At 42.2% G+C, this 13,644-nt stretch overlaps 1 protein-coding gene across 1 annotated transcript; it reads right to left on the reverse strand.

Moving 5' to 3' along the window:
- Positions 1 to 624: 624 nt before the first annotated feature.
- On the reverse strand, positions 625 to 9,679 carry LOC119821438 (olfactory receptor 52B2). The gene is made up of 2 exons (XM_038340447.1): positions 8,765 to 9,679; positions 625 to 651 (listed from the first exon to the last, which is right to left on the reverse strand). The coding sequence occupies exons 1-2, from the start codon at positions 9,677 to 9,679 to the stop codon at positions 625 to 627; spliced, it is 942 nt and encodes a 313-aa protein (XP_038196375.1).
- Positions 9,680 to 13,644: the final 3,965 nt, after the last annotated feature.

Here is a 13,644-nt window from a genome sequence, read left to right on the forward strand (position 1 = left end):
TCCAAAAACCCCACCAAAGAAGTCCTACAGCTGATAAACGCCTTCAGTAATGTGGCAGGATACAAGATCAACTCCAAAAATTCAGTTGCCGTCCTATACACAAAGGATAAGGAAGCAGAGAGGGAAATCAGAGAAGTATCACCTTTCATGATAGCCACAAATAGCATAAAATATCTTGGGGTAACTCTAACCAAGGAAGTGAAGGATTTATTTGACAAGAATTTTAAGTCTTTGAAGAAGAAATTGAAGAGGATACCAGAAAATGGAAGGATCTCCCTTGCTCTTGGATTGGGAGGATCAACATAGTAAAAATGGCAATACTATCAAAGGCAATCTATAGATTTACTGCAATCCCCTTAAAGATCACATCAAAATTCTTCACAGATCTTGAGAGGACAATAATCAACTTTATATGGAAAAACAAGAAACCCAGGATAGCCAAAACAATCTTATACAATAAAGGAACTTCTGGAGGCATTACCATCCCTGACTTCAAACTCTATTACAGAGCTACAGTATTGAAAACAGCTTGGTATTGGCATAAAAATAGAGAAGTCGACCAATGGAATCGAATAGAAGACCCGGATCTTAACCCACAAACCTATGAACACCTGATTTTTTTTCTCATTTTTTTTTATTAAAAATTTCCATCTCCTCCCCTCCTTCTCCCCCTTCCCTCCCCTCCCTTCCACCCATACCCCCACTCCACCCCTCTCCAAGACAAAGAGCCATCAGGGTTCCCTTCACTATGTTAAGTCCAAGGTCCTCCCAGTTCCCCCTAAGTCCAGGAAGGTGAGCAACCAAACTGACAAGGCTCACAGTGAGCCCGTCCATGCTGTAGAGTTCATGCTCATTGCCGTTGTCCTTGGTTTCTCAGTCCTCCTCCACCGTCAGCCACATTCAGAGAGTCCGGTTTGGTCCCCTGTTCCATCAGTCCCATTCCAACTGGACTTGGTGGTCTCCCGTTAGATCTGTCCCACAGTCTCAATGGGTAAACGTACTCCTCACGGTCCTGACTTCCTTGCTCATGATCTCCCTCCTTTTGCTCCTCATCAGGACCTTGGGAGCTCAGTCCGGTGCTCCTATGTGGGGCTCTGTCATTTTCTCCATCCAATGCCAGGTGAAGGTTCTTTGGTGATATGCAAGATATTCATGAGTATGGCAATAGGATCTGGACATTTCTGGCACCCTCTCCTCAGCTGCCCAAGGAAGTAGCTGGGGTCATCTTACTGGACACCTGGGAACCCCTCTAGAGTCAAGTTTATTGCCAACCCTATAATGGCTCCCTTAACTAAGATATATAATTCCTTGTTCCCATATCCACCCTTCCTATATCCCAGCCATCCTATTCCCCCAAGCTCTTCCCATCCTCCACTTCACACTTTTCTCACCCCATCCTCCCATCCCCCCATCACACCCCACCCCCATGTTCCCATTTTCTGTCTGGCAATCTTGTCTACTTCCAGTATCCAGGAGGATAACTATATGTTTTCCTTTGGGTTCACCTTATATAGCTTCTCTAGGATTTTTTACGAATTATAGGCTCGATGTCCTTTATTTATGGCTAAAAACCAATTATGAGTGAGTACATCCCATATTCATCTTTTTGGGCCTGGGTTACCTCACTCAGGATGGTGTTTTCTATTTCCATCCATTTGCATGCAAAATTCAAGATGTCATTGTTTTTTACTGCCGAGTAGTACTCTAATATGTATATATTCCACACTTTCTTCATCCATTCTTCCACTGAAGGGCATTTAGGTTGTTTCCAGGTTCTGGCTATTACAAATAATGCTGCTATAAACATAGTTGAACTGATGCTTTTGTAATATGATTGGGCATCTCTTGGGTAAATTCCCAAGAGTGGGATTGCTGGGTCCTGGGGTAGGTTGATCCCAAATTTCCTGAGAAACCTCCACACTGCTTTCCAAAGTGGTTGCACAAGTTTGCGTTCCCACCAGCAATGGATGAGTGTACCCCTTACTCCACATCCTCTCCAGCAAAGTCTATCATTGATATATTTTGATTTTAGCCATTATGACAGGTGTAAGATGGTATCTTAACGTTGTTTTGATTTGCATTTCCCTGATTGCTAAGGAGGTTGAGCATGATCTTAAATGTCTTTTGGCCATTCAAACTTCTTCTGTTGAGAATTCTCTGTTCAGTTCAGAGCCCCATTTTTTTAAATGGGTTAATTAGCATTTTAAAGTCTAGTCTCTTGAGTTCCTTATATATTTTGGAGATCAGACCTTTGTCTGTTGCAGGGTTGGTGAAGATCTTTTCCCAGTCAGTAGGCTGCCTTTTTGTCTTAGTGACAGTGTCCTTTGCTTTACAGAAGCTTCTCAGCTTCAGGAGGTCCCATTTATTCAATGTTGCCCTTAATGTCTGTGCTGCTGGGGCTATACGTAGGAAGCAGCCTCCTGTGCCCAAATGTTGTAGAGTACTTCCCACTTTCTCCTCTAACAGGTTCAGTGTGTTCAGATTGATATTGAGGTCTTTAATCCATTTGGACTTGAGTTTTGTGCATGGTGATAGATATGGATCTACTTTCATTCTTCTACAGGTTGACATCCAGTTATGCCAGCACCATTTGTTGAAGATGCTTTCTTTCTTCCATTGTGTGCTTTTAGCTCCTTTATCAAAAATCAGGTGTTCATAGATCTGTGGGTTAAGATCCGGGTCTTCTATTTGATTCCATTGGTCGACTTCTCTATTTTTATGCCAATACCAAGCTGTTTTCAATACTGTAGCTCTGTAATAGAGTTTGAAGTCAGGGATGGTAATGCCTCCAGAAGTTCCTTTATTGTATAAGATTGTTTTGGCTATCCTGGGTTTCTTGTTTTTCCATATAAAGTTGATTATTGTCCTCTCAATATCTGTGAAGAATTTTGATGGGATCTTTAAGGGGATTGCAGTAAATCTATAGATTGCCTTTGATAGTATTGCCATTTTTACTATGTTGATCCTCCCAATCCAAGAGCAAGGGAGATCCTTCCATTTTCTGGTATCCTCTTCAATTTCTTTCTTCAAAGACTTAAAATTCTTGTCAAATAAATCCTTCACTTCCTTGGTTAGAGTTACCCCAAGATATTTTATGCTATTTGTGGCTATCGTGAAAGGTGATACTTCTCTGATTTCCCTCTCTGCTTCCTTATCCTTTGTGTATAGGACGGCAACTGAATTTTTGGAGTTGATCTTGTATCCTGCCACGTTACTGAAGGAGTTTATCAGCTGTAGGACTTCTTTGGTGGGGTTTTTGGAGTCACTTATGTACACTATCATATCATCTGCAAATAACGAAAGTTTAACTTCTTCCTTTCCAAGTCGAATCCCCTTGATCCCCTTATGTTGTCTTATAGCTATTGCTAGGACTTCAAGCACTATATTGAAGAGATAAGGAGAGAGTGGACAGCCTTGTCATGTTCCTGAATTTAGTGGGATGGCCTTGAGTTTCTCTCTATTTAATTTGATGTTAGCTGTTGGCTTGCTGTAGATAGCCTTTATTATATTTAGGAATGACCCTTGTATCCCTAATCTTCCAAGACCTTTATCATAAAGGGGTGTTTAATTTTGTCAAATGCTTTTTCAGCATCTAATGAGATGATCATATGGGTTTTTTCCTTCAATTTATTTATATGATGGATTACATTGATAGATTTTCGTATGTTGAACCAGCCCTGCATCTCTGGGATGAAGCCTACTTAATCATAGTGGATAATTTTTCTAATGTGTTCTTGGATTCAGTTTGCCAGTATTTTTGATGTCTTTGCTCCTAGATGTGTCTTCTGGTCCTAATATCCGGTGTCTTTGCTCCCAGATGTGTCTTCTGGTCCTCCCAGATGTGTCTTCTGGTCCTAATATCCAGTGTCTTTGCTGGCCAGGGAGTTCCAGAGAGGGCCTTCCTTGCTGCAGACAGGCTATTGAAACAAAGAAACTCCCGCCCGCTGGTTGCACTCCCTATGCAGTCCCAGCACCCTGATCGGGCTGAGCTGGAGATGTTATGAACCCGAAGAGGGCAGGAAGAAGGGACAGTTTTTCTGGGTGCAAGCTGGGTGGGGTCGGAAGATGGAGGCAGTAGCCAGGGAGACTAGCCCCAGCTGGAAGACTAGAAAGTGTAGGGGGTCAGGGAGTGGCTGTGCTCCGTCTCCCAGGCTGCTGCCGAGGGGTCAGGAAGTCACTCACCTCCCAGATGTGTCTTCTGGTCCTAATATCCAGTGTCTTTGCTGGTCAGGGAGTTCCGGAGAGCAATATTTCAACATTTTAAGTTACTTTACTATTCTGGGGGAAAACAATGTTAGTCCCACTCCTGCACAGTACAGCAGTTCATGACGTCAAAATGAGCACTTTGACAATAGCCCACTCCCCAGAGGACATAAAAGATCCCCTCAAAATCAGCTGTCATACAGGGAAAAACCTAAAAATCCTAAGAACCAAATGCTTAGCCTAAAGTTTACCCCAGCTGGGGGGATAGTTCTTCCTCCACATAAGATGCAGTTTCTGGAAGGGCATGAGATATTTTTACCTCATCTTAGGATCCCTTAGTTCAGGTGACAGCTTCTTCTCAGTGCTCTGTAGAGCTTGTCTGGTTTGGTTAGACAGAAGCAAACTCCAGCAGAGCTAGTCTGCCGAGATCACTAGAAACCAGAGAGAGTCCGTCCTACAGTCTCTGCACGTACAATATCTGTTGATGACCCCAGATCGCTAACGTAAGGGCATATGTGACTTTGATCTGCTGTTACCTAATGTGCAGATTATTAAGATCCCACCTATACTCACAAATCTTCAATATACATAGAAAATTGTAGAAAAAGAAGAAATAGTAGGATCAGAAAGCAGTAAGTACACATATACAAGACCATGTAAGAGAGAGAGAGAGAGAGAGAGAGAGAGAGAGAGAGAGAGAGAGATTTACCTTTATATTAATATGCTGAAACCATAATGGTAAGACATGGTCTCTGCCGTGTCCCAATAGTCCCACCAAATTACAGCTCCATCAGTGGGTGAATCCACTGATAAACCAGAGCCATCACAACCCACTCACAGCTCCAAACTCCCACCTGTAGGAGCTGGAGAGATGGCTCAGCAGTTAAGAGCACTGCTCTCTTGCAGAAGACCCGTGTTTGGCTTCCAGTACTCACATGGTGGCTCACAAACATCTGTAACTCTAACTCCTGTAGATCTGACAATCTCTTCTGGCCTCTGTTTGCACCAGGCACACATGTGGTACATATCCATGCATGAAGACAAAATACCCATATACATAAAGTTAAATAAATGAATCTTTTTAAAAATTGAAAAAAAAGGAATTTATTTAATTTAACTCACTTTTAAAAAATTTGACTCATCCAGCCTTCATATGAGGGTTTGTGCCTAGGCTTATTGCATTGTTATGCCATGTTCAGTTGATATCCTGGGAAGCCTGCTCTTTCCTGAAGGGAAACAGAGGAGGGGCAGATCTGAGGAAGAGGGGATGTTGGGGGTATTGAGAAGAAAGGAGTGGAGGGAGGGGAAGCTGCTCTTGGGGTGTATTATATGAGAAAAGAATATATAAAAAGAAGAATAAAAGTTCCATCTAAATATGCTGCACAGGGGACCAAGTCTTTATCATGTGACCATTTTGTGGGGGACCACTTTATATCCACATCATAATAGTCATTATTGCCATCATTAATACTATTATGTTGTATATTAACATATTATTTTACAGTAGCATTTTAAAATAGAGAATATTAAGTCAGGAGCATATTATTAAATTAATGCTTAGTTTATGAGTGACTCTAATTACCAGACTTTGACTAATGGAATACTAGATTATATTATAAATGTAAATTGCTGTGTAATCAACAATAAATTTGTGGACATGGAAACAGCTATTTGTGGCCACAGAAATGAATGAAAAACTGTGAATGCTATCTTCTCTTGGACAGTCATGTGCATGACTCAAAAAATGTCAAAATCTTTCACTCTTATTTGACCAAGGAACATCAGACTATAACACATGCATCAGTATTCCATGCCTACATCTCCAGACTATTCTGTGATAAGCATCTGACAGAAAGCAGCAACTTGTGTTCACACTTTACAATGCTTAACATAGAGTCACTTGTAATTAGGTTAAAATAGAAAAAATTTCAAACATTAATTCAGTTAAGAAATTAAAACCAGGCTTAGTGGTGCATGCCTTTAATACCAGCATTTGGTGGACAGAGGCAGGAGGATCTCTGAGTTCAACGCCTGTCTGATCTACAAGCAAGTTCCAGGACACAAGGCTACAAAGAGAAACCCTGTCTTAAAAAAAGAGGAGGAGAATAACAGAAGGAGGGAAGGAAGGAGGGAGGGAGGAGGAGTAGAAGAAGAACAGAAGGAGGGAAGAAAGAAAGAGAGAAAGAGAAAGAGAGAAAGAAAGAAACTAATACAAAACCTCAGATAAAATAAGATAAAATTCATTGGTAATTGCAGAGGCAGGCACTAAACTAAGACTGTAATTAAAGAACTCAGGGATAAATAAATAAATAAATAAATAAATAAATAAATAAATAAATAGGGGCTGGAGAGATGGCTCAGTGGTTAAGAGCATTGCCTGCTCTTCCAAAGGTCCTGAGTTCACCATTCCTGGCAACCACATGGTGGCTTACAACCATCTGTAATGAGGTCTGGTGCCCTCTTCTGGCCTGCAGGCATAAATGCAGACAGAATATTGTATACATAATAAGTAAATAAGTAAATTTAAATAAGTAAATAAATAAATAAAATATTTAGGGCTAGCAGATTTGCTGCAGAGTATGAGCTAAGGATTATATAAGTGATATATGTATTGTGCTTGTATTTATGAATTATTTCATTTAACCTTGTCAACAACTCTATGAAATTGTTCCATAGTTATCACAAGGTACTTATTTTATAGGTGAAAAAGTGAGAACTAAAGAATGTTAAATGAATTTCCAGGTCTCCATAGACAGGGAATAATGGAGACAAGACTCAAATGAAGTTTTATGACTCAAAGCACCACCCATATGACTATGTAGACCTTTCATCATTAGTAGGATTGATAATAACTTATTGAGAAGCCAGCCCCAGGGGAAAAATTTGAGAAAACTCCAGGAATCCCAGCTTGGCGAAGTTGATGAGATTGCCCTAATTTGCTCCCCAAGAAAAGGAACACAGAAAACAATCTGTCTTGAATGGAGGTTCTATGTTCCAGAGGTGACAGTCAGTGAATAGGAGGATATGTTTGTCTAAACACACACACACACACACACACACACAGAGAGAGAGAGAGAGAGAGAGAGAGAGAGAGAGAGAGAGAGAGAGAGATTAGAGACACAAATATGTGGCTCACAGTGTGGATGGTAGCTGAAGAATTAAATGGACATGGCTTTCCTAAATAAGAATGAAGAAGCACATGTCAAAACCTGAGTTGTTAAGAGAGTACTCCAATTCTGCTGCTCTGATCTCATGAGTACTATTACATACACCCAACAGTAAGTTGTCAGGAGCCAGACAGAGAAGTCAAAAGTGCCCTGTGTCTCCCTGCCTCATCCATTCCTTAGTGTCTGAGTTAGAGCCAAGGCGTGAGAAGTGAGAGCCACATACAGCAGCTGACTTGCATCTGGAAGGATAAATCATCACTGGTTTTGTGGACTGATGTCATCGGCTATTTTAATGTATTCTAAAGATTTGTGTTCTAAGTTCAGGAGGTCATCATCTTTTCACTTACTTCCCATTTATTAAATGCCAGATATTTTTCATATAAGGTACAAATATGAAAGATACATACTTTTTTGATTTCAAGGCATTTACAGTCATTTCTGGTGACAAAGAAATGAGGAGCTTAGTACAACTCATTCTGCACATGTGGAGATTTGTATGAGATGAACTGGCCATGTAAACGTAGGAGCCTTGGCTTCCCTGGAGAAAATGGGGAAGACTTGACAGAGAAGGTAGTCATCATCCAACTGTCCTCTGTGCTCCTCCTCACCCCCCACTGCCTCTGCCTCACAAGTGTTGCTGGGTTAAAGCGATTAAAGATGTTTACCACAACCTCCTATCTAAGAAGGTAGTTCTTGAGTTGAAATTTAAAGAATGAGACAGTTTCCCAAATGGCAGGACATGTATGCCCTTTGTCTTTCTTTTTTTTTTTTCAATAAACACTTGACACCATAGAAATTAGTGAAGAACTTTTATTTGTTTTGGTCGTTGGGTGTTTGTGACTGAAATTTGCTTTATAACTCAGCTTATAAATATGTAAGCCAGGTTGTTCTCAAACCCAGAACAATCCTCCTGCCTCAGCTTCCTGAGTGAAGGGATTACAGGCAGGAACCACCAAGCCCAGCTTACTTGATTCTATAAAAAAGAAACAATATTAGGGACTTTAAAATAACAGAGCCTCTCCATATATTAAATGTGTTTAAATATATTCATTTGTTTATACCCTTACTTCTTGTGATAGATTCAATTACTGAGAAAGTCAAATTCTCATATCAGGGAAATGTACATGTAGTTTATCTTTTCTAGTTTTTAAGGATAAATGTATAAAGTGGACAGCAAATATGAAACAAGAGAAAGAGATAAGGAAGACAAATTAGAAAATGGAAAAGTGGGAAGAAGAGAAGGATGAAGCAAAAGATGGGAAGCCCTGTCTACCCAGGAGATCTGTGCTCCTTGGCTAGCTTCCTTGATGGAGCTGGACGGAAAGGTTCACAAGGACCCATCAGTCCAAAGGAGAGGAACAACACTGAGTCTTGATGTCCAAGAGCCAGTGGGCTACACCCTCTCGGATTTGCTTAGTCTTAACTCCATAGACAATGGGGTTCAGCATTGGGGGCACCACCACATAAAGATTGGCCAGCAAGATATGCACGTGCCGGGGAATGTTCCGCCCAAAACGGTGAGTCAGTAAAGTGAAAAAGGATGGGACGTAAAACATGAGGATGACACAGCAGTGAGACCCGCAGGTGCTGAGCGCCTTGTGCCGAGCATCCTGGGAGGGCAAGCGGAACACTGCTCGGAGAATGAGTGAGTAAGACACAGCGATGAGGATCACATCTATGATGACCATGACGATGGGCACTGAGAAGCCGTACCAGATGTTAACGGTGATGTCGGCACAGGCTAAGCGGGCCACCCCAATGTGCTCACAGTAGGAATGGGGGACAATGTTGGTTCGACAGAATGGCAGCCGCTTCAACAAGAAAATCACGGGAAAGATGATACAGACGCTTCTGATAACAATGGCTAGAGCAATCCTACCTACTATGCGCCATGTAAGCACCGTTGTGTATCTCAGTGGGGCACAGATGGCCACAAACCGATCAAAGGCCATGGCTAACAGGATGGCTGACTCCCCCACAAACATTGTGTGAACAAAGAAAACTTGGGTGACACAGGCACCGAAGGCAATGTTGTGGGCTTGGAGCCAAAAGATGGCTAAGGCCTTGGGCACAGTAGTGGTGGACAGCAGGATGTCTGTGATGGCCAGCATGGAGAGGAAGAAATACATGGGTTCATGCAGGTTCCGTTCTGTGATGATGACCGCTATCAGGATGCTGTTCCCAAAGACTGCAGTGAAATACATGAGACTCAGGGGTACAGACAACCAGGTGTGGTAAGCCTCCAACCCAGGGATGCCGAGGAGCACGAAAACCGCAGGGTGGAAGATGGTGATGTTGCTGGGATTCATGACGCTTACTAAGTGCTGATCAGAGGCTGGAAGGAAAGGAGCAGAAGGAACTCTTGCGTGTGTGCAGAGGCTCGAAGACAGGCGTGAACCTGTGAATTGCTGAGTTCCCAAGAGAAAGTTTATCTAGAGGATAGTGGCTAGGGTGTAGGAATGGCTTCTGGCCCTGGTGACTCATTTGCCCAATCTCTGTGGTGAAGTGCTTTAAGAGCCAACAGAAGCTGCACCTGCCTCCATTTGCCCCGCCCCCAGTGTCCTGACCCAACCGCACATTTCAACATTCGTCTAACATTTCCACATAAGTACCAATTGCTCTCTATACAGCTTATTCTTGCTCCTTCCCGAACATTCTGTTCTGTTTACCTACCTACATTTCTCTCCCCCTTCCTCTTCTCTCTACCCAAATCTTATCCTTAAAATAGCACCTCGAGACACACCACTCTGTAATGTGTTCATAATATATCTCCTTCCTGAAGACATATTAACTAAACTCGATTATATGTAATCGGATTGTTTATCTGCCTATTACCTTGAACAATTCTCAGGACAGTTGCCCTCATGACTCCCTGTGATGGACATGGAGAACCAGGTGGAAATTGGAAGGCAACTAAGAGATGTGTTTGTCCATTGTGACCCAGATTAACAGCCTCCCTGAAGGCACTAAACAGGGGCAGCCAATAAAACTAAAGGAGTGATTTTTCATCACCCTCCTCATGAACCGGTACTTCAGAAAGTTCCATAAAATGCCTTTTGATCAAGTCTGCAACTCTTTATCCACGTTAAACCTAAAGTACATAGACCCCTCTTCTGGAGAAACTGTCTTGACAAGAGGGAATCAGTCTGTTCTGTCCCTTTGACCTTTACGACCTGCTTTCTCCCTACTCACTCCTTCATTCCAGAAATAACCAAGTGTCCCTGTTACTAAAACATGTTCTAAACCCTTAGATTTCCAAAGCTCATTTGTCTCTGGCATGAATTATCAGTCAGCTGTTAGTCACTAGTAATCTAGACAGGTCCTTGAACAAAACTCCATAGTGACAAGCACCTAAAATTCAAGCACTCAGGAAACTGAGGCAAGAGAAAGGACACAAATTTGAGGTTAGCCTCAAATAAACAGTGAGCTTCAGATAGACCAGAGCTAGAGCATGGGTTCTTGTCTCAAATAAATAAATGCCATGAGAGAAAAAAATAAAAAGTATAAAGGTATCACATAAAAACTAGACAGACATTCTGATAAACTCGTCCTAGGTGCCCTGTGGAAGAAGACAAGCAAAGGAATAAATCATCAGTTCCTTCTGCTCTAAAGATGTACTGGGTCAGAACACAGCCCACTTTAAGGGACACTAGGACAAGTGGGCACTAGGGAGAGAACAGAACCAGACCCCAACAGGAAAAGGCCCAGGCAGACCCAGCATGGGACACCTCTCCAGCCAGATTCTCCTGAACATTTCTCCGCATCCACTCAGAAGAAACTGAGCTTTGTTGAAATAAGCACTCAGGGGAGGGAATGGTCTGCTCTATCTTGAATTTAAAGTCCCACCCTCAGGTTTATAGAAACAAAAGCCATACCAGAAAACAAATTTATTTTTCTAAGAAGAAAAGGAAAATCTTTACTACTTTTCCCAACTGTGCTACTTACAAGTTTATCCCCTTTTTACTAAAGCAGTTCTGCAGATACAAGGCCTCAATTAGTCCCTCTCTCTGCTTGCAGCTACATGGTCTAACCACAAGACTGAGACACCAAGGGCATGGCGGCTGCCGATGAAGCCCTGTAAAGGACACGACTGGCTGGAAAGGAGAAGTGTCCCCGAGTGTTTTCTGGGGCCACCATCTCAGCCCTGCTCTGCCAACAGTACTGAAGGCTCTAGGTTCACATAAATCAAAGATGGGAATGAGGGTCACAAAGAGACACATGTACTCTCACAGAAAGCACTTCCTAGGGCTCTAAAGGAATATTAGCATGATTTTACAAAAGAGAAGGAGAGCCAGAATGGTAGAGAAGAGGCCAGGAGCCATGGAAGTGAAGGAGACTGTGCGGTGGTGGGAACACTAACTTGAGGAGCCAGGTCAAAATAAATAACATCACCTTCCTCCTGCATGCCTCTATTTTCTCCTCAGCAAAGAGAACAGTAATCAAGTTCAGAGGGTAACTGTGAGGGTTGCAGAGTTCACCCAGACAGCATGCTGAGACAGTGAGGGTGTTGCTGTTATCTCAGCCCCATTATTTGGCCATCATCCTACTGTGCTTTTCCTGGAAGCGAAACACCTGAGCACCATGCTGGAGTGAGCACTGTGGAGAGAGCCTAGTCTTCACCCAGACGGGACCGAATGAAACACCTCTCCCAGTACGAGAGGAGGAAATCGAGCAGAGGAAGCACCAAAGAGAAGAGAGTTACCTGTGAGCAGGTCTCTCCTGTGGACCTGGTGTCTCAGAACCCACACCTAGACCCAGACCAAGACTTAACCTGGCTCAGAACCACCCAGCAGACTTCCTGCTTTGAAAACCACCCATCTTTCCTGGGACACGGTGCAGTGGCAAGGGTAGTGCCAAGAAAGCTGGGGTGAGGGCCACAGGGAAGACATGCAGGCTTCCTTTTGGCTCCTGTTCAGGCTCTGTTCTTTGTCTTTTCTGGGTCAAATCCTACCTACCTATAGATTTATCCATTGTCCATTCCTTCCTTCTGGAGTTACACAAAGACCTTTTGTATCTCTACAGTCTGAATTTGGAAGACTGTTAATAACACAATACATTAGAATGTACTCACAAATCCCATCCTATGCAACTGTCAGGTGACTCTATGAGACGTTTTGTGCCTAGCTGAATTATCTAGACAGTTATTAATACACATATTAATTTCACTTTGCCATCTTCCTTGTACATGCATTTCATATTGCAAGTGTTCTTCTCCACTCAGACCCCTGACTGCACACACACAGATGCACACTTCACACCACTAAGACTCCCAACTAGACATTTTGCAGCAGGTTTACTGCAGCCATGTCACAAGACATGTGTTCTTAAACTTTGCTCAATAACATGCATTCCTTACACATAGTAATGGGGTACAGTTTCATTATCATATACGCATATAATAAGGGATCCAATTTGGAAAGTGTTTACCTTTTAATGTATTGAAAGTTCTCATCCTGCTCACAGGCACTCAGAAAGCATGTCCCATGTTCTCACAATCTAAAGCCAGACTTAGCTGTGCTGCAGAGGCTGTGAGAGTTCCCTAACTCACTATCACAGCTTTACAGAATTGGTAAGTCATGTTTAAATAACATTAAATATTGTATACAGCACGATGTACACACACAAACACACACACATATATAATCACTGTGGCGTATCTAATAAAGTAAAGTATTATGCATAATATTTACCATCATTTTCAATGTTAATATCTTTAAAAATCTGATTTCTAAGTAGGTTTAAATCTATTATATTCTCTTATTAACCATAGTCACTATGGTATAAAATTGACCCCTGAATTTGTTTTCCCTGCCTAACAAAAATGCACATGTTCTTATTGATATCTTTCTAGGCCCCAGACCCTACAGCCTCTGCTACTAAGCATGACTCGTGTTTTTAAAGACAAAGCAGTTCAGGAAAAATGTCCACTTACCTATTACTTAACTCTCCATAAATATTTTGGGGATAGTATTTTTTTTAAATTTGAGTGACTTAGTATGGCATGTGTGTTGATCATCTACTGTGCTCTTGGGACACAGCAAAAGTGCAAGAGCGCCAACTCCATAAGCAACCTAGTCTCTCCAAGTGTCAGCATCTGCTCTACAAAATACAGGTCAGGAAGACAAAATGAGGAGGATTTCCCAGGTTTGAACCTGACACCCAGATTACTAAGAAAAAATGTGCTGAACAATTCTCGCTTGGGCCACTGTTGTGGCAGAGCAGGTAAAAGCACACAAGGCTAAGGACTGATTTAGACATGCAGAACTCACAAAAG

This window comes from Arvicola amphibius, chromosome 1, assembly GCF_903992535.2.
Source record: "Arvicola amphibius chromosome 1, mArvAmp1.2, whole genome shotgun sequence".
Lineage (NCBI taxonomy): Eukaryota > Metazoa > Chordata > Mammalia > Rodentia > Cricetidae > Arvicola > Arvicola amphibius.

Coding starts and splice junctions, on each gene's coding strand:
- LOC119821438 (XM_038340447.1), bottom strand. CDS start 9,679: ATGAATCCCAGCAACATCACCATCTTCCACCCTGCGGTTTTCGTGCTC. Junction 652..8,764: donor AGCAAATCCGAGAGGGTGTA/GCCCACTGGCTC, acceptor GGAGGGGAGGAG/ATGGAAATTTTTAATAAAAA.